Source organism: Cavia porcellus, unplaced genomic scaffold (assembly GCF_034190915.1).
Source record: "Cavia porcellus strain 051 isolate PalLab524CR breed Dunkin Hartley unplaced genomic scaffold, mCavPor4.1 scaffold_5, whole genome shotgun sequence".
NCBI lineage: Eukaryota > Metazoa > Chordata > Mammalia > Rodentia > Caviidae > Cavia > Cavia porcellus.
This window is the reverse complement of record NW_026947488.1, coordinates 63,729,028-63,753,892: the sequence shown is the minus strand read 5'-3', so window position 1 is coordinate 63,753,892 and position 24,865 is coordinate 63,729,028. Positions and strand designations below refer to the sequence as shown.

The 24,865-nt window shown below is 36.9% G+C and overlaps 1 protein-coding gene across 3 annotated transcripts in view; it reads left to right on the top strand.

Annotated features, from left to right (window-relative positions):
• Pik3cb (phosphatidylinositol-4,5-bisphosphate 3-kinase catalytic subunit beta) overlaps positions 1-23,942 on the top strand; it is a 149,219-nt gene extending 125,277 nt beyond the window's left edge. For all 3 annotated transcript variants that reach the window (XM_063249082.1, XM_063249080.1, XM_063249081.1), the window contains exons 17-24: positions 5,771-5,949; positions 7,103-7,212; positions 8,807-8,885; positions 14,801-14,968; positions 15,830-15,953; positions 20,324-20,469; positions 21,504-21,636; positions 22,472-23,942. In XM_063249082.1, coding sequence (XP_063105152.1) covers positions 5,771-5,949; positions 7,103-7,212; positions 8,807-8,885; positions 14,801-14,968; positions 15,830-15,953; positions 20,324-20,469; positions 21,504-21,636; positions 22,472-22,609 — 1,077 coding nt within the window. In that variant the 3' untranslated portion in view covers positions 22,610-23,942. The remainder of the gene's footprint in view (positions 1-5,770; positions 5,950-7,102; positions 7,213-8,806; positions 8,886-14,800; positions 14,969-15,829; positions 15,954-20,323; positions 20,470-21,503; positions 21,637-22,471) is intronic.
• The last annotated feature ends 923 nt before the right edge of the window (positions 23,943-24,865 follow it).

The following is a 24,865-nucleotide window of genomic DNA, read 5'->3' as shown; positions in this document are numbered from 1 at the left end:
AAGACAGTACTCTATAAATATTCAGTCCACTTAGCTGAAATTTTCTATGGTTTGATAAATGCTCAGCCAGATTGTTTTCTGGTACAGTATTTCTGCCTTATGGCAAAAGCACCTCTCTTTGCCAGCTCTTTAAACCTGTTTATTTTCCCTGAAGGCCATTTATTTCCTTATGCCTCATTTTTTACTCACTGCATGTGGTATACTACCCTATTTTTATGTCAGATACCTGTAATGGTTTAGTTCTACATTTTTCTAATTCATTTTCACTGCTAGAGAAACTCATAGATTTCCATTAGATGTTTTTAATATTTAGGACTTCTTCCAATGTTAAAATGACTATGTCTGATCATATTCTTCTGGAAAACTTATTCATGATAGTAGTAATAGCTAACATTATTCTTAGTTAGAAGTTGGGCTACTTATTTTTTTTTCTTTTTTTAAAATTTTATTTAAGGAGAAAAAGAAAAAAAACAGAAAAAGGGTACAAGTTATACAGAATTTCAGAAAGAATAAACAGTAGGAAATCACTAGTTAATAGATTACATATTGTTATCTTAGAAATAGTTGTTCAAGTTACAAAATCAAAGCATATAAAGTGGACCTTCAAACAGTGAAATTGCAAACAGTTCTGTTCAGTGATCCAACAAAACTCAGTAATATGGTTATCTATCTTATACACTTAAATATGTATGCAGTTATATCCTTCAGAGCACTTTCTTTTCCTTTCTTTTGTACAATAACAATTACACATTTTGGGTTTTATTACTCCCACAATTCTTACTACTTTTTTTTGAAGAGAGTAAAACCAAATGTGACATAACAAAACAGAGTTGGTCAAATCAAAAGGATGGACATAATAGATAATGTAAAAACAGAATACAAGGTGATCAGCAATGGTTATCATACTGCCTCTTGCTATCTTAAAAAGAATTGCCTATATCATCAGTTATAGTAAAGTTGGACAAAACAGTAAAGAATAAAACCAAAACACTGGAGACATTACAGGACTTTTAAAAGAAGATAATAGTCAACCAGAATGGGCATCATAATGAATCTTATTGTCTTCACAGTTGTTGCTTATATTTTCAAACTTGGTACTATCAAGCAAAGCAGAATAGGGGAAAATCAGTCAAAACAAAATGGTGAGGGCAATACAGGGTTTCAAATCAAGTTAATAGGAAATCAAAGTGGGTTACTATAATGTATCCTGCTATTTTTTAAATTTATTTTTCCCTTAAAAGATAAGAAAAAAGTAAATAATTAAAAAAAGGAGATTGAGATAAAAGAGGCCATAACAACAAAACAGCACAAGTCAAAGCATAACCATTTAAGCAAAATAGTGTTTCACCACAAGATATCCTGACATAAAAGTAGTTAACCATACTGTCTCTTTCCTTGAAATCTTTGAGTAAAACTTCGTATACTATAGCACCAAACATATCAAGACAATGTAAAACCATTCAAGAGAATGACAGTATGGGTATTTAGAACCAATTATCAGAAAATGAACAATGGTTTCTGTATAATCTTGTCTATAAAACTTTTTACTTATATTATCACATATAATAAAATCCAATAAGATACAACCTTTTAAGACCAATGGAGACAGAAGAATAAAAGCTTGATGGGACTTCAAAACAAGATGATACTAAATCAGCACTAGCTATTATGATGTCTTGTTTTCTCCAAAATAGCTTTTCCTACCATCCAATCTTCTCTGCTTCATTTCTGTTGAGCTCTTTTTCTGTTGTTTGTTGTCAGTTTTTCTTCTTCATTTCGCTTTCTGCTCCATTCATTGTGGCTTCTCTGCCACTGTTTCTGGAATCTTGGTATTTTCCTTTTTTAGAATATCCTGCAGTATTCTCTGTAGAGTTGAATTGGTGGTTGCAAATTCCCCTAGTTCCTCTTTATTCTGGAAGCACCTTGTTTTTCCATTAATTTCTAGGGACAGTTGTGCAGGATATATCAATCTTGGCTGAAGGTTATTATCTTTTATTTCCCCCCACGCTCTTTGTGATTTGATGGTTTGTGCCAAGAAGTCTGCTGTAATTCTGATGGGGGTTCCCTTGTAAGTGATCCTTTTCTTGTCTCTGATGGCTTTTAATATTCTGTTCTTATATTGAATTTCTGGAATTTTGATTATTATATGCCTGGGTATAGCTCTGTTTGGGTTTTAGGTGGCTGGGGTTCTGAATGCTTCATACATCTGAGTATCTTTACCATTTGCTAAATTAGGGAAATTCTCTTGGATTATTTCTGTGAGTAGCTTTTGTAGTTCACTTGTTTTGTGTCCCTACTTCTTTTATGTTCTAAATTCTTAAATTATAGATCCTCTTATCATCTTCTAGTCTTTGTATTATTGCTGTTTGTTTTCTTGTTATTTTTAAGAAGTTTTTCATTTCATGTTCCCACAAATCTGCCCTCCGGTTCAGATAATCTATCCTTAGTTTCTTTCAAGCTGTTATGCCAGCTTTCGATAGAGTTTTTAGTTTCCTGGTAATCTCTTTGAACCTGCTTCACATATTCTATGTTTTCTCTATGTTCTCCATCAGACAATTCTCCCCTTTTTTTCTGTTCTTCCATTCCACCATCTGTTTTTTCTTGGGCGGTGCTTAGCATTTCTCTAACTATTCTATTTATATCTTGCTAAATACTTCTCTTTTGAACTCGTCTATGAGACTCTGGAGATACTGCTTTATGTCTATTGGTGCCATGTCTGATATTGCATTTTTCTTTCCTCATTGTCCTTTGCATTCACCTTTCCTGGATCAGTGTTCTCAGGATTGGGAATTGAGGACCCTTTCTTGTTGCTTTGTCTTCCCATATTTTTTGTTCCTTCCATACAAGCAAATATAGGAGGCCTAGTTTTTTTTTTTGTCTTTGTCTGTTACAGTTTGTTTGAATTGCACTGGCTAGGTGTTCCTGCCCACTGCAGTGTACTAGGGAGACACACACCTGGGCAGCCTCTGCTGGGCCCGCCCCTCCAGGTCAACCTACCGAAGGCTTCACCACTAGGGTGCACCACTAGGGTGCACCGCCAGGTGCTGGGACCTGGTTTGGGCTAGCCTCCCAGCGGTGTCTTAGTCAGCAGCGTCACCCAGGCCAGGCACTCCCCACCAATCCTGCTTGAGAAGGGAATATACGACTAAATTCACTGCAGCGTCTTGTTCCGGCAAGTCTGCCCCATCCCAGTATGTCCTTTGCTGAAGCCTCTTACTCTATGGAAGGGTCCCCATTCCGCTTATTCTTTGCAGGTCGATGCAGAGCTCCCTGCCAGTCCCGCTCTCAGCTCCATTCGCCAATTCCCATTCTCAGAGCTTTTGCACCTCTCTCCTTGCCGTGCTGATTGGGACGCAGCAGCGGCAGCAGGAAGTTCAAATTGCGGCAGTGCCTCAGGTTCCAGCTTAGTTGGTTCCTGGGTCGGCAGAGTATATCTCTCCTTGCTTAGGACTCCTTGTACCGCACCATTCCTGGATTCTAAGTGGGGTATCTCAGAGAACCTCTATAGCTGCTATCTATCCGCCATGTTCTTTTTTCAAGCCTACTTATTCTTCATATGAAACTGCTATTAAAGTTCTTACTTTTATAAACCTTAATTCTCATTTGTGCCTCTGATCCCACGCTCACATTCTGTATATAGATGATAAGTGATCTCTGTTGTATATTGTATTATGTCATTTTCCTTTTTAAAACCTGGGAATAATTTTTCATTACACTGAAAATAAAACCCAAAATTTCTGCCAAATTCTGCAAGGTCCCACTAGCTCCCTACTTGCTTGATTTCATTGTATGACCATATCCTTCATCCATATGATCAAGTCACACTACATGTTATCTGGGTTTGCTAAGAGTTTCAGCTTGGCAAGATACTCTTTGCTATTAGAAAGCCGTGTGTGTGTGTGTTTGTATGTATATATGTTTGTGTGTGTGTATGTATATATATATATACATACACACACATATGTATATATATTCTTCTTTGCTTATAAGCAGACAGCTGAGGCATGCATGCCATAGGTTTGCCACTGCTGAAACACTGTATGTGTACAAATTCTTACTCTTTTTCTTGACTGATGAGAAGAGGGCATGGCATTTATTTTCCTCCCCAGAAACCTATAGAAAAGCATTATGGTGGCATATGCCAATAATCTCAGTTCTAGGGAGGCTGAGTCAAGAACATTGCAATTTCAAGGCCAGCTTGTACACCTTAGCAAGGCTCTGTTTCAAAATTAAAAAGCAAAAGTAGAGATGTAGCTCAGTGCTGTTTATAATCCCTGTATGAGAAAAAAAAAGTGTTTTGAAACACTTAAGTATTTGGTTTGTGACCATTCAGTATACTGTTCCAGAAAATGAATATTAATACATGGCTGGGAATGAAAATTCCCTATACAAACACCCAAGAAATTCAAGTTTGAAATACTTCACAAAGTTTGTTTGCATAGTTGAGTTTTTGTCTGGTTCCCTTGTTGCCCGTGTGTGTATGTAGCTCCTGAATTGTTAAGAGTTTGAAGTGTCTATGGTTTCAACAGATGACTTGGCAAGCTTCAGCCATCTTGATTTTATCACCAAACTACATGGAACCTGCTTAGATTCCTGTGAGGCTGGTCTGTCTGCAGAAACAGTATGCTCGAGTTCATACTCCTACATAGTATTAGTAGTTTTCTTGAATGGGAGCAAAACAAACAAAAACATGATATAAATTTCCTGTTCATGAAATTTCAAGTAATGTGTTCATTATGTTGTTTTATACACCTTAGATGTTTGTTATTTTTTTTGAGACAGGGGCTCGCTATGTAGTTCAGGCTTGTATTGAACTCACTGTGTAATCCAGGCTAGTCTAGAACTCCTGGTGATCTTCCTGCCTCAGCCTCCTAAATGCTGGGATTACAGATGTGTACCACCACACCTGGCACATGTTTTATGTAGATATTTTTCCAGTGTTTTTAATCATTGGTTGTTTCTGATTTTAGCACCATACTCAAATGCTCTTTCTCATTTATGTTTGGCTGAGGTTGATGCTGTGTACTTACAGATCTTATATGATATGGAAAAACTGGCAGTTACTATGCAGTAAAGTTGACCCATGTGTAATGATTTTTAGTTGGCCATTGTTAATTTACCTTGTACTATTTAAGTTTTTATTTGAATAAATTTGGTAGCCAGTTGTCTCATTATCAAAACAAGTAATGTAGCCCTTTTTTTTTTTTTTGAGACAGGGATTCATTATGTAGTGCAGGCTGGCCTTGAACTCACAATGATTCTCTTGCCTTAGCCTCCCAAAGTGTGGGGGTTACAGGTGTGCACCACCATGCCTGGCTCATAATTTAGACTTGGAATAATAAATATACTGTATTCTATGCTGTCAATCCTTTTCATGGAAGTGTATAATCTGAGATATTATACAAGAGTGATGATAAGATTGAATAATAGGAGCCCCACAGTTACTTCTGTGCAGGTTTTCCTCTTAGAGTGTGGTGTTGCAGGCCAAATGGAGTGTTTCAGGTTCTAAGTGTTTCAAATTCTGTTGCTCAGTGAGCCAAATTGTAAGTAATCTAAAGTTCATATTCATCTTTTAAAGAAAGTTTTTAAGTGATACTGCAACAAGTGCTAAAAATAAATTCTTAAGTGTAGGTAAAATGTTAGTCATAGGCCACTTAATTTGTACTTCAGTTCATGTATTGGGAGACTTTTTGATTAGTTCGATCACATGATATTACACTGTATTATTTCTCACCATAAATAAATGTGGGGGGGGGACTTTATTTTTCAGGTTGAAGCACTTAACAAATTAAAAACTTTAAATAGTTTAATAAAACTGAATGCAGTGAAGCTAAACAGAGCTAAAGGGAAGGAGGCCATGCATACGTGTTTAAAACAGAATGCTTATCGGGAAGCCCTCTCTGATTTGCAGTCACCTCTGAATCCATGTATCATCCTTTCAGAGCTCTAGTAAGTGAACCTTTGTGCTTTGCACAGTTGGTCTTCTGTGAAAAATAGCTATGCAGAAAGGAGTTTTGAGTCCCTTGGGGGAGCAGTAAGGCCAGCTGTCAGCCCCAGTAAGTGGAATATAACTAAGGAAGGTAAACTTTAACAGTCTTCAGAGGTTATGGGATTGATTGGTAAACGTTTTTAAAAGATTTCTTGGCTGGGGAGTTAGCTCAGTGGCACAAGTGCCTGCATGGCACATGCAAGGTAATGAGTTCAATCCCTGGTACCAAAAAGAAAAAAGTTAATTTCTAATTTTAATTGTATAAAATTAAATTTATATTTTATATCACTGGTTTATAATGTTGAAAATCCTTTGTAAGTAAAATGTTGGAAACCATAATAAATTACTTTATTAACCTTTTTTTTTTTGAGATGGTCTTGCTGTGTAGTCCAGGTTGATCTTGGACTTGCTTTGTAAGCCAGGCTTACCTCAAACTTGAGGTAATCCTTCTGCCTCAGCCTCCCAAGTGCTGGAATTACAGGCATGTACCACCACACCTGGCTGACTCTTTCAAAATAAGATCTTGAGAGATTAGGGAATTTTATTTCTTACCTTCTCATTCATACAAATATAGTGGAAAACAATTTGTATTCAGTATTGAAATTGTTCTCTCTTTAAGAAATTAAGAATTACCTTATAATATTCCCATATTAATCCAGTGATACAGTTTTAATTTTTTATTCACTAAATATACAGAGGAGGGGCTGGGGATTTAGCTCAGCGGCATAAGCGCCTGCCTTGCAAGCAGGCAGTCATGAGTTCGATCCCCAGTACTGATAAAAAGGAAAAAGAGCAATAAATAAATAAATAAATAAATAAATAAATAAATAAAAATAAATATATAGAGGAAAATATATGGAAATACGTAGTTTTAAGTGGAGGCTGTGAGGACAGATTCTAAGGTTTCAAATACAGCCCAGCTGGCATCAGTCTGTGCCAATCAAAGCTTCCTCTGGGTTTCTTTTTGCACAAAAGCAAATTTCTTCTAAGCTCTGACTTCTGCGGATCCTGAAAGGGAAAAGTGAAGGGCTTGTCTGATGTATCAGGGCAAAATTACACTTTTACCATGTTGTCACACTGAAATCGGCTAATAGTCCCTTCATTTGGTTACAGTATTGAAAAGTGCAAATACATGGATTCCAAAATGAAACCTTTGTGGCTTGTATATACCAATAAGGTATTTGGTGAGGATTCAGTTGGAGTGATTTTTAAAAATGGTGATGGTAAGTACTCAGGTTTTTATAGCACCAAGTTTCTTAGAAGTTTTCATTTGCTGGTAATTTTGCTTTATCTGAAAAGTGCATATAAATGTGTAACCACTGGCAACCAAGAAGTGGCTGTCATAAACTAAGCATGTCATAAATCCTTCCCTTTTTTTTGTTTTTCTTTCTCAGAAAATAAATTCTGTAGTTCACTTATAATTCACTGTTGCTAGTACCTTTCCTTTTTTTCCTCCTATAAAATACATAGTCTATTTCTTTGACAGAAAGCTTGTAAATGTAAGTGAATATTTAAATAATTCATAAATCCTGTTTTAGTGATAGCAATATTGATTTACTGCTGTAGTTTTATATTTTAATTAAACTATCTAAACTTTACAGCAGAAATGCCTCTGAAATAATGACCCACAAAATGTAGTCATGATTAGATAGCTGTGTGTAAATAAAACTCATTGAGCTGTAGCTTCTTGATGCCTGTGAGGACTGCAGGAGCTATATGTACCATATGTAAATGTGCTTATACGCTTACTGTGGTTCTTTGTAAAGAATTCATAGTTCTGCTAAATATTTAATCCCATTTGACTGTACAGTAGCAACTAAAAACTGGTCAGTACTTTTTTAAAATTAAGTTTATTGGTACATTTTAGATACACGTAATGGTAATATTCATTGTAGAGAAGTTGTACCTGTATATGATGCATCTTGAGTCTTCTTTTTTCATCATTGCCCTTCTCTCCTTTTAACCCTTCTTCCCCTCACTTACAGAAGCTTTGTTTCCATGTTTTCCTTCTTTCCTCATTTTTTTCTTTTTTCATTCCTTCCCCCTACCCTCATTCTAGTTTCTCTCCCATTAGAACATTTTCTTGCTTTTCCACAATATCTATTATATATTTTGGTCCTTACCTACCTCTCAGTTTTTCACACCAAAAAAAACAGTGCTTGTATTTAAACGTGTGTCTGATTTCACTTAAACCTGTCTCAAGGTGCATTCATTTTCCTACAAATGTCTCAAGTTTATCTTTCTTTATGGTAGAGTAGTATTTCATTGCATTAAAAAAAAAAAACGATCTTTATCCATTCATCAGTTGATGGGCAATCTGTTTCCAAGATTTAGCTTTTATAAACTGTGCGACTTAAACATGTATATATATCACTGTTGTATAATGCTTTTTTTAAAAGGAAATTAGTCAGTACTTTGATATACTCTTTTACCTGAAAGTACTCTTGAGAATAAAAAATTAAAAATTCAACTATTATAGCTTTGTGGACAGGTAATACACTTATGTGAATTTTAAGAACTTAAAGCAAACAAGCAAAACTGACAATGCGATGTAATACAAATGCAATGTGATAGTTTTCTAGCATTCATACAATTAGTACAGTAACTTACACATAATAATTTAAAAGTTTTTACTTAATTTCTGAAATAAATATTATGGGGACGTTAAATCAGTAAGCCTATTGGATGTAGTAAATAGGTCAACATTAAAATTTTACCCAGTATTTGCTAATGGTTTTAATTCAGTCTAAATGAATTATCTGATACTATAAGGAACAAAATGAAAACATGTATAATTAAGCAGATTTTCTCCATTAGATTTACGACAAGATATGTTGACTCTCCAGATACTGCGCTTGATGGATTTACTCTGGAAAGAAGCTGGTCTGGACCTACGGTAAGGTTTCTAGTGAATTTATTTACTTATTTAGTCTTGTGTTATATGCTTTCCTCAGCAAAATTTCTAAAACTACTTGTTGATTCATTCTCTCTTGGTATTACTTTTAGTTGTTTTTCATATTAATATTTAATATAGTGCTTTACAATGTACTTTTGAATACATTATCTTAAACTCCATCAACTCCAAAACTATATCTTGTTGCTTAGACTCCAGAAACAAGGGATAGGTGTAAACTTTTAATAAGGACTGAACAGACATTAAGAATCACATTCCAACCAAGGATTTAGGAAAAAAGTTATTTTTCAAAGTTGAAACAATTGTTTACCATGCAGGGTTTTTGCATATGTAATGTCATGTAAGCTTTACAATAAAGTGAGACTAGATTACTTCGTTTTAATACTTTAGAAAATTAAGGTGATAGGAATTTTACAAAAATATTAAGTAGCAGAGCTAATTCAAATTAAGGGCTGTCCAATCTAAATTAATGTCTTTTCCAGTCTACTTGAGAAAATACTTGCGGTAAGACATTGTCCCCTTTGTTTATCAAAGTACAGTGGGTCCAAAATACCTTTTTTTTTTTTTTTCTTTGAGATAACATCTTGCCTCAAACTTGTGGCAGCCCTCCTGGGTGAGCCTCCTGTGTGGTGCGATTACAGGCATACGCCACCATACCTGGCAAAATGTTCTATTTAAAAAAAAAAAAAGTAAATAAATTTTCTCCTCTTATATTCTTCCAGACTATATTTTCCAGACTATATTATATTCTTTATTCTTATATTCTTCCAGACTATATTTTCTGTAAAACTAGAAAGAGAAATTTACCCTGATTTTCTTTCCTCTTTCATGGGATTGTAGATGTGATGGGCATAAGAAAGACAATTCATCCAAAAAGCATGTTATGACTGCCATAGTGACAGGAGGAATTTCCAGTAAAACTGTTTAAAAACAGAATTAGTAGGGCTGGGATATAGCTCAGCTATACGCTGCCTTCCTGGCAAATGTAAGGTTCTGAATTTGATTTTTGGCACCAATAAAAAAAATTTAAAAATTAAAAATAAAAACAGAATTAGTAGTTATGAATAGTTAGCAGTAGTTGAAGATTTTTTTATTCAGCCTCTAAAGGAATGCTGTATGGGTTGAAAGGAATGGATCATTGTAAGAAGTCCTAGAGCCTGAGTTATGTTTTTTGGTAAATAATTTAAATTTTATTGGCACATAGCCAGTTGTTTACCTTATTCTCAGTGGCTGCTTTCATGCCACAATAGCAGAATTAAGTTTGTGGTGCCTAAAATACTTCCTATATGGTCAGTTCATAGCAAAATTTTGTTGATTTCTCATAATGGAAACAGCTAGTAAAATAGTCTGATTGAGCTCACAGAAAAAAGGAGAGTAACTTCAAGCTTAGCCTCAATAACTTCCCCCGCCCCATATATGATTCCATTGATATGAAGAGTTTTACTGAGTTGTGAAAGCTGAGTTTAAGACGCCCTAGACTTAGCTCATCAGCCTAAATAAAAACCTTAGCCAAGTTCTTTTCTCAAATTTGATTTTACCATTTCGCCAAATGCAAAGTGCATTTAGTATCTAATGAAATTCTTGTGACCTCAGATGAAGAGAAGTAGCCACATAGTTTATACTTTCTTCTTTGAAGGCCCAGAAGAGAGAATTAGAAATAAATCCTCTGGTTGTCTAATGGGAAACATTGTGCGTCTAACAACAACAGAAAAGAACTTGTATGTCCTTTGGGATCCTTGCTGACTTTTTGTCCTGTGACCCCTAGTCTAAAAAAAAATATAAAGTGCTTTTAATTCTTTTCAAGTTCATTTTCAAACCCATGTCTTTCTCAGCAAACCATTTTTATTGTTTCTATAAATATATGTGCTTTAGTGTTCTATTGTGTTTGTTTTTCTTTTGGCCAGCTGTTCAGGTTAAACTGGGTCATGTAGCACACCCTATTTTAAGTTCAATCTTTGAGTACCTTCCCTATATCACTATTTTAGTGCTATTCTTGTAACACTGACATTTTTGCATAAGTGAAAATTTTATTACACATTTTAATTTTTCTCTGATGTTTCAGAATACTCTTGTATTATTCATGTCACATCATTTTATTTATTTTTTTTTTTAAGATAGGATCTCACTATGTACTTTAGGTTGGCCTGAACTCATTATGTAGCTAAGGTTGGCCTGAAACAGCAATCCTCCTGCCTCAGCCTCCCAAATACTGGGATTACAGGCAGGTGCCACCATGCTCAGCGTTCCTGTCACATGAGATCAGTTATAAGCCATCAATATGTTAAGAAGTCTTGACCACCTTTGATTTTAGGCTGAGAAGCTGACCCTTGGTAAACAAATAGTCCTCCAGTTAGGCTTTTCTGTCAAGTCTAAATGAGTCATCTTGATGTAGGTCTGTCTGGCCTTTGGTAGTTTGACAATCCTCTGCATCTTCATCCCCTGCCTCATGAATATATGTGAAACCAAGTTTTTGAAAGCTGTCTCCATTTAGTTTTACATTTGAGTTGTAATAGTGAATTTTAATTCCCTTGTAAGAGATTTATGCAGAAGTTAATATGAAGTATTCATTGATATCATCAGTTCTTGAGTGGTACAGGAAGAATGTGAAAATCATGCAAGAATGAGGGAAAGGATTTTACCCTTTTCTTCTTGGGAGGTAATGGGATGAAGTGCTGCTTTGGGTTAATGCCTGAGTCAGAATCAGAGAAGACACATACCATTTAGAGTAAACATTGGGCTGCCACCCTGTGTTACAAAGTCCATGTGTGAAAGGTAACACTGGATCCGAGTGTGTGAGAAAGGAAGGTGCGGAGTGTTGTCGTGGTCTTCGTAGCAGTGTCGGCTGTGGCCGAGGAGCACAGGCAAGATGATCGGACGTTTGTCCCCAGTTTGACTTCTGTCAGATTCTCTCTGACAAGGATGTTTTTTCCTTCCCATTGTGAATGTTCCATTCTCAAGGCACTGAATTCTTACATCGCTGCCTGCTTTTGAAGAGGAAGTTGTTGGATTTGTGTCTATTCTGGTTGTAAGTGGGGTGGAAGAGATGCAGGAAAGTGAGAAAGTGCACTTTAACCTCACAGTGCTTGCTTTACATGTGTTGTGTCATGATAAAGATAAGGAGTGTCAGTAAAAAATATTCATGCTTCAAAGTTCTCCTTCTTTTAAGAGATAAATTTCTTAAAGGAGAAATAAATTAGTGCAGGTATAATCAATCCATTGGTGTACCAGTCTGCCAAGATGTAATTTGATGATTTTTCTTTCAGCTTTATTTTGGTAGAACTGTAATCGAATGCTTCATTGGAAGGAGCTTTAGAATCTAATTAAGCTGTCTTTGATGTCATTGTTACACGCACTGACACTCACACACTCCCTCCTGCCGCCTTCCCTCAGTCTCCTCTTTCCTTTGCTCTCTCTCATCTTTCATAAAGTCCAGATGCTTTCTGAGTGTTGGCAGGATGGCAGATGTCTTTCCATGGCCCGCAGAGCTCTGCATGGTGTCCAGCTCTTCCTCTTCACCTTGCTTTTGTGCTCCCTCCAGCCCTCTTGTCCTTCCTACTCTTAGAGGTCTTTCTTGATCCCGGATGTGTTCTCCTTCCACTTTGTTCTCAGATACATGTACATTCAAATTGTACATTTGCGCTCTGAAGCTCAGTGAGATTAGGGACTGCTGATTTCTTTTTCAGTCTTGCAAAATTGTTTAGCACATAGTTGTACCCAGCTATTTTTTAAACCCATAAATCCTGTACATTGTATTTTCTGTAGTTACCGACTTTTATTGAATCTTCTAAGGTATTTCATTCTGTTTTTCCAGTTTCTTTACTTACAATAGTTTTTAGAAAATTGGAGAAAATATTTACAACCAAAGTGAGAAAAAGTTTTAGTACATAAAAGAGTTCATATAAATGACTAAAAGGAAATGTTGAAAATCCTAAATAAGTGCAAATAGCTAATTAACCAAAGAAATGCTTCTTAAAATGGCCAAAAGAGATCTGAAAAACAATTTTATCTTTACTAAGAATCAAATAAATGCTAAACAAAACAAAATGCCTCCGCTCAGCTTAGCATTATATTTATTAAAAACAGTAAATATCAAACTATTTAAATTGATAGTCTTAAGATATCTTTTGCAGTATTATGTTGGTAGCCCTCTTAAATGGCTGTCAATAAAAACAGTCTTATTCTCTGACAGACTGTCAGCCTGTCTGCATTTAGTCACATCTTTTCACTTAAAGTTTGTGGCTCTAAGTAGTTTATAATCCTCTGTGAGAAGGTAAGTTTCAATCTAGGAAAAAGAAATTGGCATGTAGGCCTGCTGACGTCATGTCTGTGCTCCGGTTTGACTCTGTTCCGTCACTGTGAAACATGCAGCAGTTCTTCACCGTATCAGTTGTACCCACTTTGTTTTTCATATGCAGTTCATATTACATGGTGACTCTGGAGACTGTGTGAAGTTCAAAAGATAGTTTTAGCTGAGTGTGGTGGCGCACACCTGTAATACCAGCACTCTGGGAGACTGAGGCAGAAGATCAAAAGTTTAAGCATGGCCTAGTACCCTGTTTGTTTTTTTTTTAAAAAAAAAAAAAGGACTGGCAATGTAGCTCAGTACAAAGGTCTTGAGTTTAAGCTTGGGGGGGGGTGTACATGTGTGTTATAGACACACAGACCAGTTTTAAATTTTGGATCTTCCTTAGTTGATTGTGTCACTTTGGGCAAGCTATGCACATTTCTCATTTGTAAAATCGGGAACTTACCTTACAGGAATTTTGTTACTATACTGTTTATTGATTGAAAACCATTTATTATTGAGTACCTTTGTTGTCCCAGGCACATTTTCAGGCACTTAAGTTTTAACAGTAAATAAAACATGCCTGATAAACTTGCATCTTAATAGTGGAAACAGAAAAAAAATGCAAAATTTAGAAGATGCCAGATTGTATTGAGGTAGATATAGAAAAGTAAAGCAAGGAATATTGCATTGGGAATAATATTGCCATTTTAAGTAGGATCCACGGTGTTCCCTGAGATATTGACCTTTCAGCAAAGAATTCAAAGAGGAAGGGGGATAACCCATGTACGTGTCTTGGAAAGAACATTTGAGAGAGAGAAAATAGTACATATATGTGAGCAATGAAGTATTGTCTGATACATTTGGGCAACAGCAAGGAGGATTAAAATTAGAAGTGAGAGAAGTAGAGAAGGTGAAGGGGAACCAGACTGCAGAAGACCCTGTGAGCCCCCACAAGCATGCTGACTTTACTCACAGTTGGGAAGCTATTGCAGAAATTTTGCTTGTTATGTTAGGAATAGACTATGAAATAGACCAGTTAAAAAAACTGTTGAATTATGTAAGTAAAGATTAATGATGACTTGAACTAAGCGTTAGCCAAGGAAAGAGGAATGAAGAAATACTTAGGCTCTGGCTACATTTTCAGGGCAAATAAATAAATGTCGGGCATAAGAGAGCCGAGTTAAAGATGACTTTAAGGTTGCAGGGCTTGAACCACTTGAAGGATGAAGTTGTCCTTAACAAAGGTAATGTATAGAGTGTTCAGCCTGGTACCCGTCACATGTTTCATAAGGGATGCCTCCTTCTCAATGTGAATAAAACTGAAGGGCTTTTTTATTAACCAGCATGCGTCCATATACCTACCCAAGCAAATAGAATGTTTCACCAGAATTACTCTATAACATGATAGCATTAGTTGGAGTATTGGAAATTTGGTAAGCCATTTCCATCTGTTGGTAAGAATTTTACTCCCTCACAGAAGGTATGGTAATAGTGCAGGAATAAGTAATGGCAAGTGTATCACTAATAAACTTATTTTAAAAATGAAAAGGAAAGCTTTACATTTCTTTTAAGGAAAATATGACTTGTTATGCCCATTTTTTCCCTTCAGGATGCTGCCTTACGGCTGCTTAGCAACAGGAGATCGCTCTGGCCTCATAGAAGTTGTGAGCACCTCTGAAACAATTGCTGACATTCAGCTGAACAGTAGCAACGTGGCTGCTGCAGCGGCCTTCAACAAAGATGCCCTTCTGAACTGGCTTAAAGAGTGCAATTCTGGGTTAGTTTATCCTTTTAATTATCTTGTTTTGTACAAACAAGCAAATCATCAGTGTCATAAATCCTAACTTTATTTATTGCTTCATTTCAGGTTAAACATAGTGATACACAGGCCTTCCTAAAATCTTACTTATAGTTAACATTGAATTTTACTATAGAGCAAATTTTAGAGGCCCTGCAGTAAAATTACAGTACAGTGTAAGAATTTAAGTGTTTTAAAGATAGTGATTAAAAGTTTTAAGTGCATCAACTTCTGTAATTACGTGGAAATATGAATTTAAATTTTAAATTTTAATAGATCAATTTTATAATAGAAATAAATGAGTTTTTAGATTGCAATGTCTTCATCCTAAAAATTACAGTTCTTTTTTTTTTTTGGTCTTTTTCTTTTTTATCGGTACCAGGGATCGAACTCACGACTGCCTGCTTGCAAGGCAGGCGCTTATGCCGCTGAGCTAAATCCCCAGCCCCTAAAAATTACAGTTCTTAGGACTGTATTATTGTGATTAAGGTGCTGGACAAGCTTTAATATATAGGAAATAAATGAATTTCACAGCACTGTAACAGGAATATCCAGCGAAGCACATGGTTGCCTCTTAACTGTTGTGCAAATGAACCTGAACCCATTCCCACTGAAACGTGATGTGTAAGACACAGAGATTTGAATGGCTTGGGCTCATTTATGTGATGTCTTAGAAAATAGCCTGACTTCCCTTCCCTTGGGCCGTTTTAGTGTGTTCTGTTAGTACAGTTTTAGCTGCTTGGTGTTATAAGTTCTCACAATTAAGGATACAAGTGTGGTTTAACTCACACTTTTAAGGGCTGAATACCACTGTTGGTTTTGTTTTTCCTTGTGTTTTAGGGATGACCTGGACCGAGCCATTGAAGAGTTTACCCTATCCTGTGCTGGCTACTGTGTAGCTTCTTATGTCCTTGGGATTGGTGACAGACACAGTGACAACATAATGGTCAAAAAAACTGGCCAGGTGAGGATACCATAGAGTCCAATAAGGACTTCAGGATGTTAAACCATGCCTTTGTCTTTCCCTCAATTTCCCATAGGCCCTTATTCTTATTTCACATGCTGTATGCTTTACACATTCCTTGTTCACATTAAAAATAGCATTTCCTTAAATGTTTGAAAAGATTATTGTGATTATTTTTGGGGAATCGAATTCAGGACCTCATGCTTGCCAGATAGGCACTATGCCATTGAGCTATATCCCCAACCCTGTTGTGATTATTTAAAAGTATCCTATTCTTTCAATATAAAAATTGAATTTGGGTTATATGTTTACCTAATGGAAAGAGCAGGCGATGTGGTAGAGTTAATGACTTTTTGGGGTTTTTTGTTTTGATTTATTTTTTAAGATAGAATCTCAATATATGCCCAGGCTGACCTCAAAATTGTGGCAATCCTCTTGATTTAGCTTCTTGGGTGCTGGGGTTACAGGCATGAGCCACTGCTCCCTGCAAGACACATTAACTTTAAAGTGTATAAACAGTACTAAAAAACTTGAGATGAATCATGCTTAGGTTATTTGCTCTTTTAGAACAACAAATTCAATCATACATGGAAGTAAGGAGAAAAGTATTTTGAATTAACTCAAGAAGCTCAGTCAGGCTGCTGAGCGTGAGAAATACTTTTCAGGTGAATTTCTGAGTGATGTGGCTTGCTTTAAAACTTTGATATCAGGCATAATTTTTCAGTTTAGCTACCCTTAGAATTCTTCTCACTAGAAGCATACCAAAATGGATATTTCTGAGCGACTTTTTGAACCCTGGCTTCAGTGTAACACAGAACTTTATACTCCTGGAAGTCCTAGATAGTTCACCTTGCACCAGGAAGGTTGGACCTTGTGTACATATTTAAAGATTTTCTCTGATTCTGGTTAATCAGAGTAGGTGTTTTAGTTTATCTTCATTTTCCCCTTATTTCCTTTAAAGTAATAATGAGAAGGAAAACCTTAAATCCAAAAAGTCAAAGGTGGGCCAGGGGTTTAGCTCAGCAGTACAAGAGCCTGCCAGGCAAGTGCCAGGTCATGAGTTCGATCCCTGGTACCAAAAAAAAAAAAAAAAAAAAAGGTCAAAGGTGATAGGAAAAGAGGCTGCAGGGGATGGAATGCATCAACAGGTTCGAAAAATGACTGAAGAAAGGAGAAGTGGCAGTAACTTAGCAGAGCTAAGAAAATGGAAACCTGAGTAGTTGTTGAGAGCTTTGTCAGTCTCAGAAAAGCTGTGGCATCAGAGGCACCAAGTACTGCTCAAGGGCACAGATAAGAGAGGAAGTTACAATGGGTTTGGTTGGCAGTTTATATATTATGTAGATTTTTCTCTGGAGAAGCTGATTTTTCTGACTCAAGGACACTAGGTTCTACAGAGGCTAAGGAAAAGGCATCATATTACAAATGAGGATGAAGTAGAAGTTGGCATAGTAAGTGGTACAGTTTGCAGCCGCTTCCACTTGGTTAGCTCCAAGAACAGTGGCAACCAAATATATATCCCGCTGTCAGAGGAGGCATGAGAGAATCTGATTGGTCCCATAGGGAACACCTGACAGCTGAGGTCTCTCCCCAGACACTTGTCAGGAAACTCACTGATCAACAAACAAGCATACCATGTACCCACAATTGTCATTTAGCTTTTTAGTGACTAATTCTTAAATATGAATGGTCAGTAAAAGATTTGCAGATTTTTTTGATTGACAACTAGAGATTTTTAAAATCATGCACATGTTGTTTTAAATACATAAATTTTATAGAATGACTAATGATTATTATATATGTTATATACTTACGTTTGTGGTAATTACATTTACTTTCTTAGACATTTCCATGATTAGAATACATTGTGATTATCTATAACCACCATGTGGTATAATAGCTGTCTAGTACTTATTCCTGGAAAATGAAATTTTGTATCCTTGCACCAACATCTCCCCACCTCAATCCCTAGTAACCACCATTCTATCTGTTCCTACCAGACCAACAGACTTACCCCTCTATCTTTCTGTGTTAGGAAGTGATCCCAGGGCCTCGCATATGCCCGCAGTGTGCTCTACCATTGAGCTACTCTCCGGCTCACTAGATTAACAGACATTTGAGAGAAACTTCCACCATGAAAGATAGAGATTTCTCTCTTCAAAAGGAGAAAAAGTACCCAGGGAAAATAAAGTAGCTGCAGTAAACCGAGGATGATTGTAACAGAATTGAGAAAGAAGGTATTACACCTATGAAATAGTGATGGATTCTGTTTTTTTCAGTTGAAAAGTAGGAGTCAAAGTGAAAGTATTATAAATGTCCTGTGGCAGGCACAGTTTTAAGTGCATTACATATGTCAGTGCCTTGGATCCTCATGATAATCTTAACAGCAAAGTAGTATTAGTATGCCAATTTTATGGGTAAGAAATTGAGGCAACAGAGAATGGCATTCTAGGATTTACATCTTGGCAGTTTGACTCAAACCACTGTCTCTCTCAGACTCTCTGTTTCTACCTCTCTCTCTCTCATATGTGTATATGTACATACAGAAATTGTAGATAGTAGGGGGGTACATTATTAGATCTAATAAGATCTTAGAAACAAATAACAAAAACAGAGAAGAAGAAGCGTGCTAAGTAAATAATTAAAACATTTACTAGCGCTGATGTTTATGAACATCCAATCAAAAGAGCACAAATGTTTGCTTGTAGTGGATGAAAAAGACCTTTACAAAGCCCTCAGATATTCTAGTGCATCAACATAAAGAGAAGATTTAAATCCTTTCCAGAGTCATAGCAGTCCACATGCCTGACTGTAGGACTCAGAGTGACTTAGCTTCTCAAGAGCTACTTTAGAATTAAGACAGTGGAAGTTAGACTCCATAATTTTGAAGGGAAATGATTTTTTAATCTAGAATTTTACTGTCAGTCAAATACAAAGGTGAAATAGACATTTTAAAATGTGCAACATCTTTCTTTCTTTTTCCCTTTTAAGACAGTGACTACTCACTTGTCCATGGCAGGTTGAAACTCTAATAAATCCTCTTACCTTACTCACCCTCCAGGTGTCTGGGATTGTAGATTTGTGTCCCTGTGGCTGGCTTGCTGCTCTGCCTGTTTTCTCAGGAGGCTGTTGGAGTAAGGACATCCAGAAAAACAAAAGTCCTTGAGAGGATGTTTGTCAGTGTGCAGAATATTTTTAACTGTCATAACTGACAAGTAGGGTAGAGCAATGCTGACATCTAGTGATTAGAGGGCAGGGATGTCTGACAGAATCCCGTAACAAAGAATTACACACCCTAACAGGTCAGTGCTGCCAGTGTTAAGAAACCCTCATGTACAAAGAGAACGTGGGTATGAGACTTAGGAAACATGCTTCAAGTGAGCAAAGAGTGAAGAGAACGCTCAGGGTGATGGCTGTGCAACAACCTTACCATACCACATGGAAAATAATTTTGAGAATGATTTTTGGGTCCTAAGGAGAGTTTGGGGAGAATAAATGATAGGGTCACTAACTGAAACCAAAGAAGCAGCTGTATAGGAAAAAAATGAGTCAAACCAAAATGAAATTGAGTTTTAAGTATACTACTACCACATGGCTTAAACTCGAAATGTATTTACATAATCTGAACAATATCAACACTGAATACTGAATTAATGATAAGTTATAATAATGTGTTATATGAAGAATGTGGAATCATTAACACAAAAGTGCTGAATCTCCATAGTGATAATAAAGTTAAGTAAAAGTCAGTATAAACATATATATATAAAATAATATATACAAAAAAAGTCAGTTACCTCTAAGCAGTAACACTCAAGTAACAGAGCTCATAAGGCAAATATGTTCTCTTCTTGTTGTTGTGCTGTTATGTTTTATATAATTGCTTGACTTTTGAAAATCAGATATTTATATTATTTGGATGTAGTTTTCTTTATAAAGGTTCTACTACCAAGTAATTACAGTACTGTGGGAGACTAAGACAGGAGGGTTGTAAGTTCAGTCCAGCCTGTGTAACTCAGCAATTTAGTAAGACACTGTTTATGAATGAATGAATCGGAATAAAGCTCTGTGTAAAGGACCTGTGTTCAACTCCCAGCAAAGGGCAGGGCGTATTTCTCCTTTCCCATTGGGTACATGCAGTGTGTAATAACGCACCCTGATAAAACAAAGCTTTGAGGAGAATGTGCCTGTCTCATTTGCGTGTAAAAGACCTAAGTATTAGAAACACTTCCCAAGTGGCCAAGAGGGCTATGAATAGGAGGACTCAGACGGGAGTGGGTGTAGTACATGGAAGTCTGAGATTGCAGAGACATTGTCTTTCTATTTGGAACCACCAGAAAAATAAGGAAAATTAATTCCCGTTTGCTTTCCAGCTCTTCCATATTGACTTTGGACATATTCTTGGAAATTTCAAATCTAAATTTGGCATTAAAAGAGAACGAGTGCCTTTTATTCTTACTTATGATTTCATTCATGTCATTCAACAAGGAAAAACGGGAAACACAGAGAAATTTGGTCGGTGAGTATTACCCTTAAGTCAAAGCTAACCCCATCTAACATTTTTTCATCTGACCAGCTGTACTAGTATTTCCGAACAGTTTGTTTGGATCCATGAAGTAATACACTCTGATAACATGAAGCTTTGAGGGCAGTTTGCTTGTTTCATTCTTGTGCCAGTTGAGAAATGCTCAAGAAACAAAGAATGCTAGGAATTTGAATAAAGTTACTGTATTTCATTCTCACAGAACACCATGTTTCTTCTGATTCAGAAAATGCTCTGAAACCATTAAGACATTTGACAGTAAGGTGTTGACAGAACAGGTATTTTGCTGTCCTTCTATATGGAGAACATTAAGGGATCCTGGGTTCAGACTTTGTAATCTATTCCTCCCTACTTAGAAATTTCAAAACATACTACTTGTCTTTATTTCTTTATTTCACAGTCAAGAATATTACATTTCAGGATTATTGTGATAAGTAGAGATATATACCATGGAGGAAAAACATACTATGTGCTTAACAAAGGATTGTTTATTGGCATTTGTAGGTTTCTGCAGAATATATCTCTGGGTCCTGTTTTTTGCTCATTGGCAAGATAAAGAACATAGGACGGGGTGGTCTTCTTGAGTTACCCTTAAGAGGGAGAATGAACGAGAGGCAATAGGGAGAGCAGTACCAAAGCATGATGGACACTGGGAGCGGACTGCAAATCCAGCAGTGTGTTTAGAGATCTTTGTGAATTATAATTATTACTTGTGCAATTATCAGTTGTTTTATCTCATGGAAAATAAAAGACCTAGATCGTTATATTGCCTGTATCACAGAATTTTAGTTTTTTTGTGAAAAAGATGTATGTATGAGTTTTGAGAACCTAATTAACTTACATAAATTTGTTTCTTGGGACAGTTTTCACAAGAGCAAAAATCAGAAATGAACTTTTAGTTCAGTAGCAATGTTTTGTTTTGAACAGAAAGTCTAAATATGTCTTACTTTCCTTTATGAAACATGTTGTCTTCCCTTAAAAACTGTGCTCATGTGGTCACATCAACGAAGTTTCCGCCAGTGTTGTGAAGAGGCATACCTGATTTTACGGCGGCACGGGAATCTCTTCATTACTCTCTTTGCACTGATGCTGACTGCAGGGCTTCCTGAACTCACATCAGTCAAGGATATACAGTATCTTAAGGTACAACCCCTTTCCTTTCATGGACTGTGGGCGTGGAGCTCAGTTAGAACTGCCAGTTTCATTCAAAAGCCTGAAGGCAGTGAAACAGGAATTTTCTCATGGATAGTTTTTACCTAGGAACAGAATCTGAAAAATTCATATGAAGGAGCAGTTTTGAAAGAAGAGCTTGGCTGAATGTGGTGGTGCATAGCTGTAATCCCAGCACTCTGAGAGCTGAGGCAGGAGGATCTCAAGTTCAAGCCTACCTGGGCAACTCCAGGGACTTAGCAAGAACGTCTCAGCATTTTAAAAAAGGGATGAGGTTGTATGTAATGCAGAGGTTTTGGGTTCAATCTCCTTTACTACCAAAAGAAAGGAGGCAAGGAGGAAAGGAAAGAGAAGAAGAACGTGGGAGGGAGGAAAGGAGAGGGAAAGAGAAGTGAAAAGCACAATGCTTATAATGCATATGGCCTCCCCAGAAGGGGTAGAAGGGGCATAGAAAAGACTCATATTGGGTAACAGCTGCCTTCCCCTGCCCACCTCCCCGGAGGACTGGGGAGTATAACGGGTCGCCACCTTGCCTTTCAGCAAGCTCCCTTTTACCTGTCTGAGTATTAATGGACAGCTGAGTGCCTTCAATAGTTATGAATTAATTTCATCTTCAGAAACTTCGATGAGGTCAAAATACTACCTTCCTGTTCATTTGCCATCCTATAAATCATACATAAGTAAGAATCTGTGGTACTCTGTCGAGTAGTGGTTGTGGATGGATGGCTAAGCCAGCCTCTTGAAGATTTTGATGTTTGTACATCTCTACTCAGGATATAAAAAACCATTTTTTCCTTTTCATTTTTAGGACTCTCTTGCTTTAGGAAAGACTGATGAAGAAGCACTCAAACAATTTAAGCAAAAATTTGATGAGGCCCTCAGGGAAAGTTGGACTACTAAAGTGAACTGGATGGCCCACACGGTCCGGAGAGACTACAGATCCTAACATCGGCCTTCGCTCCTAATGTATCTTTTAGTTTCGTTTCATTTTCATTTTGCATTTGCACTAAACTGAATGTGACCCTGCCAGAGATGTTATAAAGGGAATGAAATCCTGGAATCAGTTAAATTAAAAACAAGGCATCCCACAGAACCTAACATGAGCAATCCCTGATGAGCACTCCTCTTTTGAATGCTTCCAAGACCCACCAGGACTCCTGTCAACGTTATGGATAATCATTTCCTGCTGACTTTGCACTCCAAGGAATGCTACTAGGGATTGTCTGATAGCTTACTCTTTTATAAATGTTTGGTACTTTGCCTGAAAGTTGTAAATACTTCTTTTCAGTGTTGTGACTAAGTGTTACCACTCAGCCAAGAACTTAACTACAATTGGGGGCTGGGGGCAATCTTACTCCCAAAACGAAGCTTCCAAGAGAGGTATCTTCCTTACCTTTTTAAATTGTGTAAACTACAAATTATGATTATTATTTCAACTTATGATTATTTTTCAAAAGAAATCTTTTAAACCTGTGGAAACTCATTAATTCTTTTGTTAATATTTATTTACCATGATAGCATCATTCCATCCAGACTTGCTGAAAATCTACTGGTGAGGCAAATATATATATTTATAAAATTTCTAGTGGAAGTTCTATATTAAAAAGATATTTCTTTGGTATTCTCTATCCTGTGTTTTAAAGTTTTATGAAAAGCAGAGCTTTTTCCTAAGTTACTTTTAAGTTCATTAACTGTGAGATCCAGCTCTTCCATCTGCCTCTGTAATGAGGCACATATTAATACAGTTTTTATATGATATCTATGAATGAGTTCACTTCATAGAGCATAATACTTGAGCAAATGTATCCCAGAAAGCAAACAGATAAAAAGAAAACTATTTATGGAATAAACTCCGATTTAAAATTCAGTATTTTAGTAAAATGCCAGCTGTTCTTACTGTATTTATTAAAACTTATAATAATGTGAGTTTTCAAGGATATTAGTTCAAACTGAAATGGTTTCATGCCACATGGAAATCTTTAATTTATTTGTTGAGGTACCATATATTTAGGGTGCTAGGTGGCAAATGTTAATATGTGCAATAGGAACTACTGGTTTGAATGTGTAAATGGATGCTCTGAGTACTAGCAACGTCCAGCAAAACTACTGCTTATTCTCCAAAGAATATTGGGAGCTCTCAATCCTCAATGACATGGGAAAGACTACCAAGTACTTGCCCACTTACTGAGTTTTCTGTAAGAATTTTATTGATGATTGTTTAATTTTGTTGTCCTTCTTAATGTTCTCAGTCAAATAAATGGGTGAACTGGTTTTGGCTATTCTTGGGATGTGTGGGCCTCTTCTTTGTAAGCATCACAGACCTTTGGAACTTGCCCTAGAGCTCCAAGGAATGGCCAAGAAGCTGGGCATGGTGGCACACATCTGTAAATCGCAGCACTAGAAGGATGAGGCAGTAGTACCATACATTCAAGACCAGTCTGGGCTACTTAGCAACTTTAAGGTCAGCCTGAATTACAGAGTGAGACCCTCTCAAACCACTCCCGCCCCTACCCCCACCTCCCACCCCAAAAAAGAAAAAGAAAAATGGCAAGTTGGTAGACTGACGAACCTGAGAAGTAGATGGGCTGAGACTCGGGCCTCAACTTCTCTCTTTGCTTCCTAACCCTATTAGGCACAGTGTGGGAGGTCTTTTGGACTCTGGTGGGAGCGTAAGGTCAGGAGGTGCCGCTGGCAGGTTTTCCAAGTCTGCGAGGTACACAGATGTTTTATTGGCTAGTTGCTTGACCCCTGAACCAAGGCCAAGCTGCAGCCCCTTTTGGAGCTGTCTTGTATGGGACAGATTCTCACAGCGGGCCAATTTCTTGGACATTACTCAGATGAGCTAGGGCGTAGCCTCTGAATTCCTTACTCCCTGGATTTGTCCAGACTTAGTGAAAGTTCCAGAAATAGGGCTGTAGAAAGACTGTTTTTCTGGGATATTTGACTAGTCACAATCTAGTTTGCATATGCCAGGCCATAGGTCAGTGGTTTCAAGAATAGTATACATTTCCAAGAAGGAGTAATGACCACTATTTCTATCAGGGTGTCCTTAGCCCCTAATAGGGGGCTTGACAAATAAATTCCAGGTGAATATGACTGTTTTCCAGAGCAAAAAAAAAAAAAAAAAAAGAAATAAAACTTCATGAACGTCCCCAGCAGTGCTGGGTCTGAACCCAGGATGGCTTTTAACATCTCTTCCCAC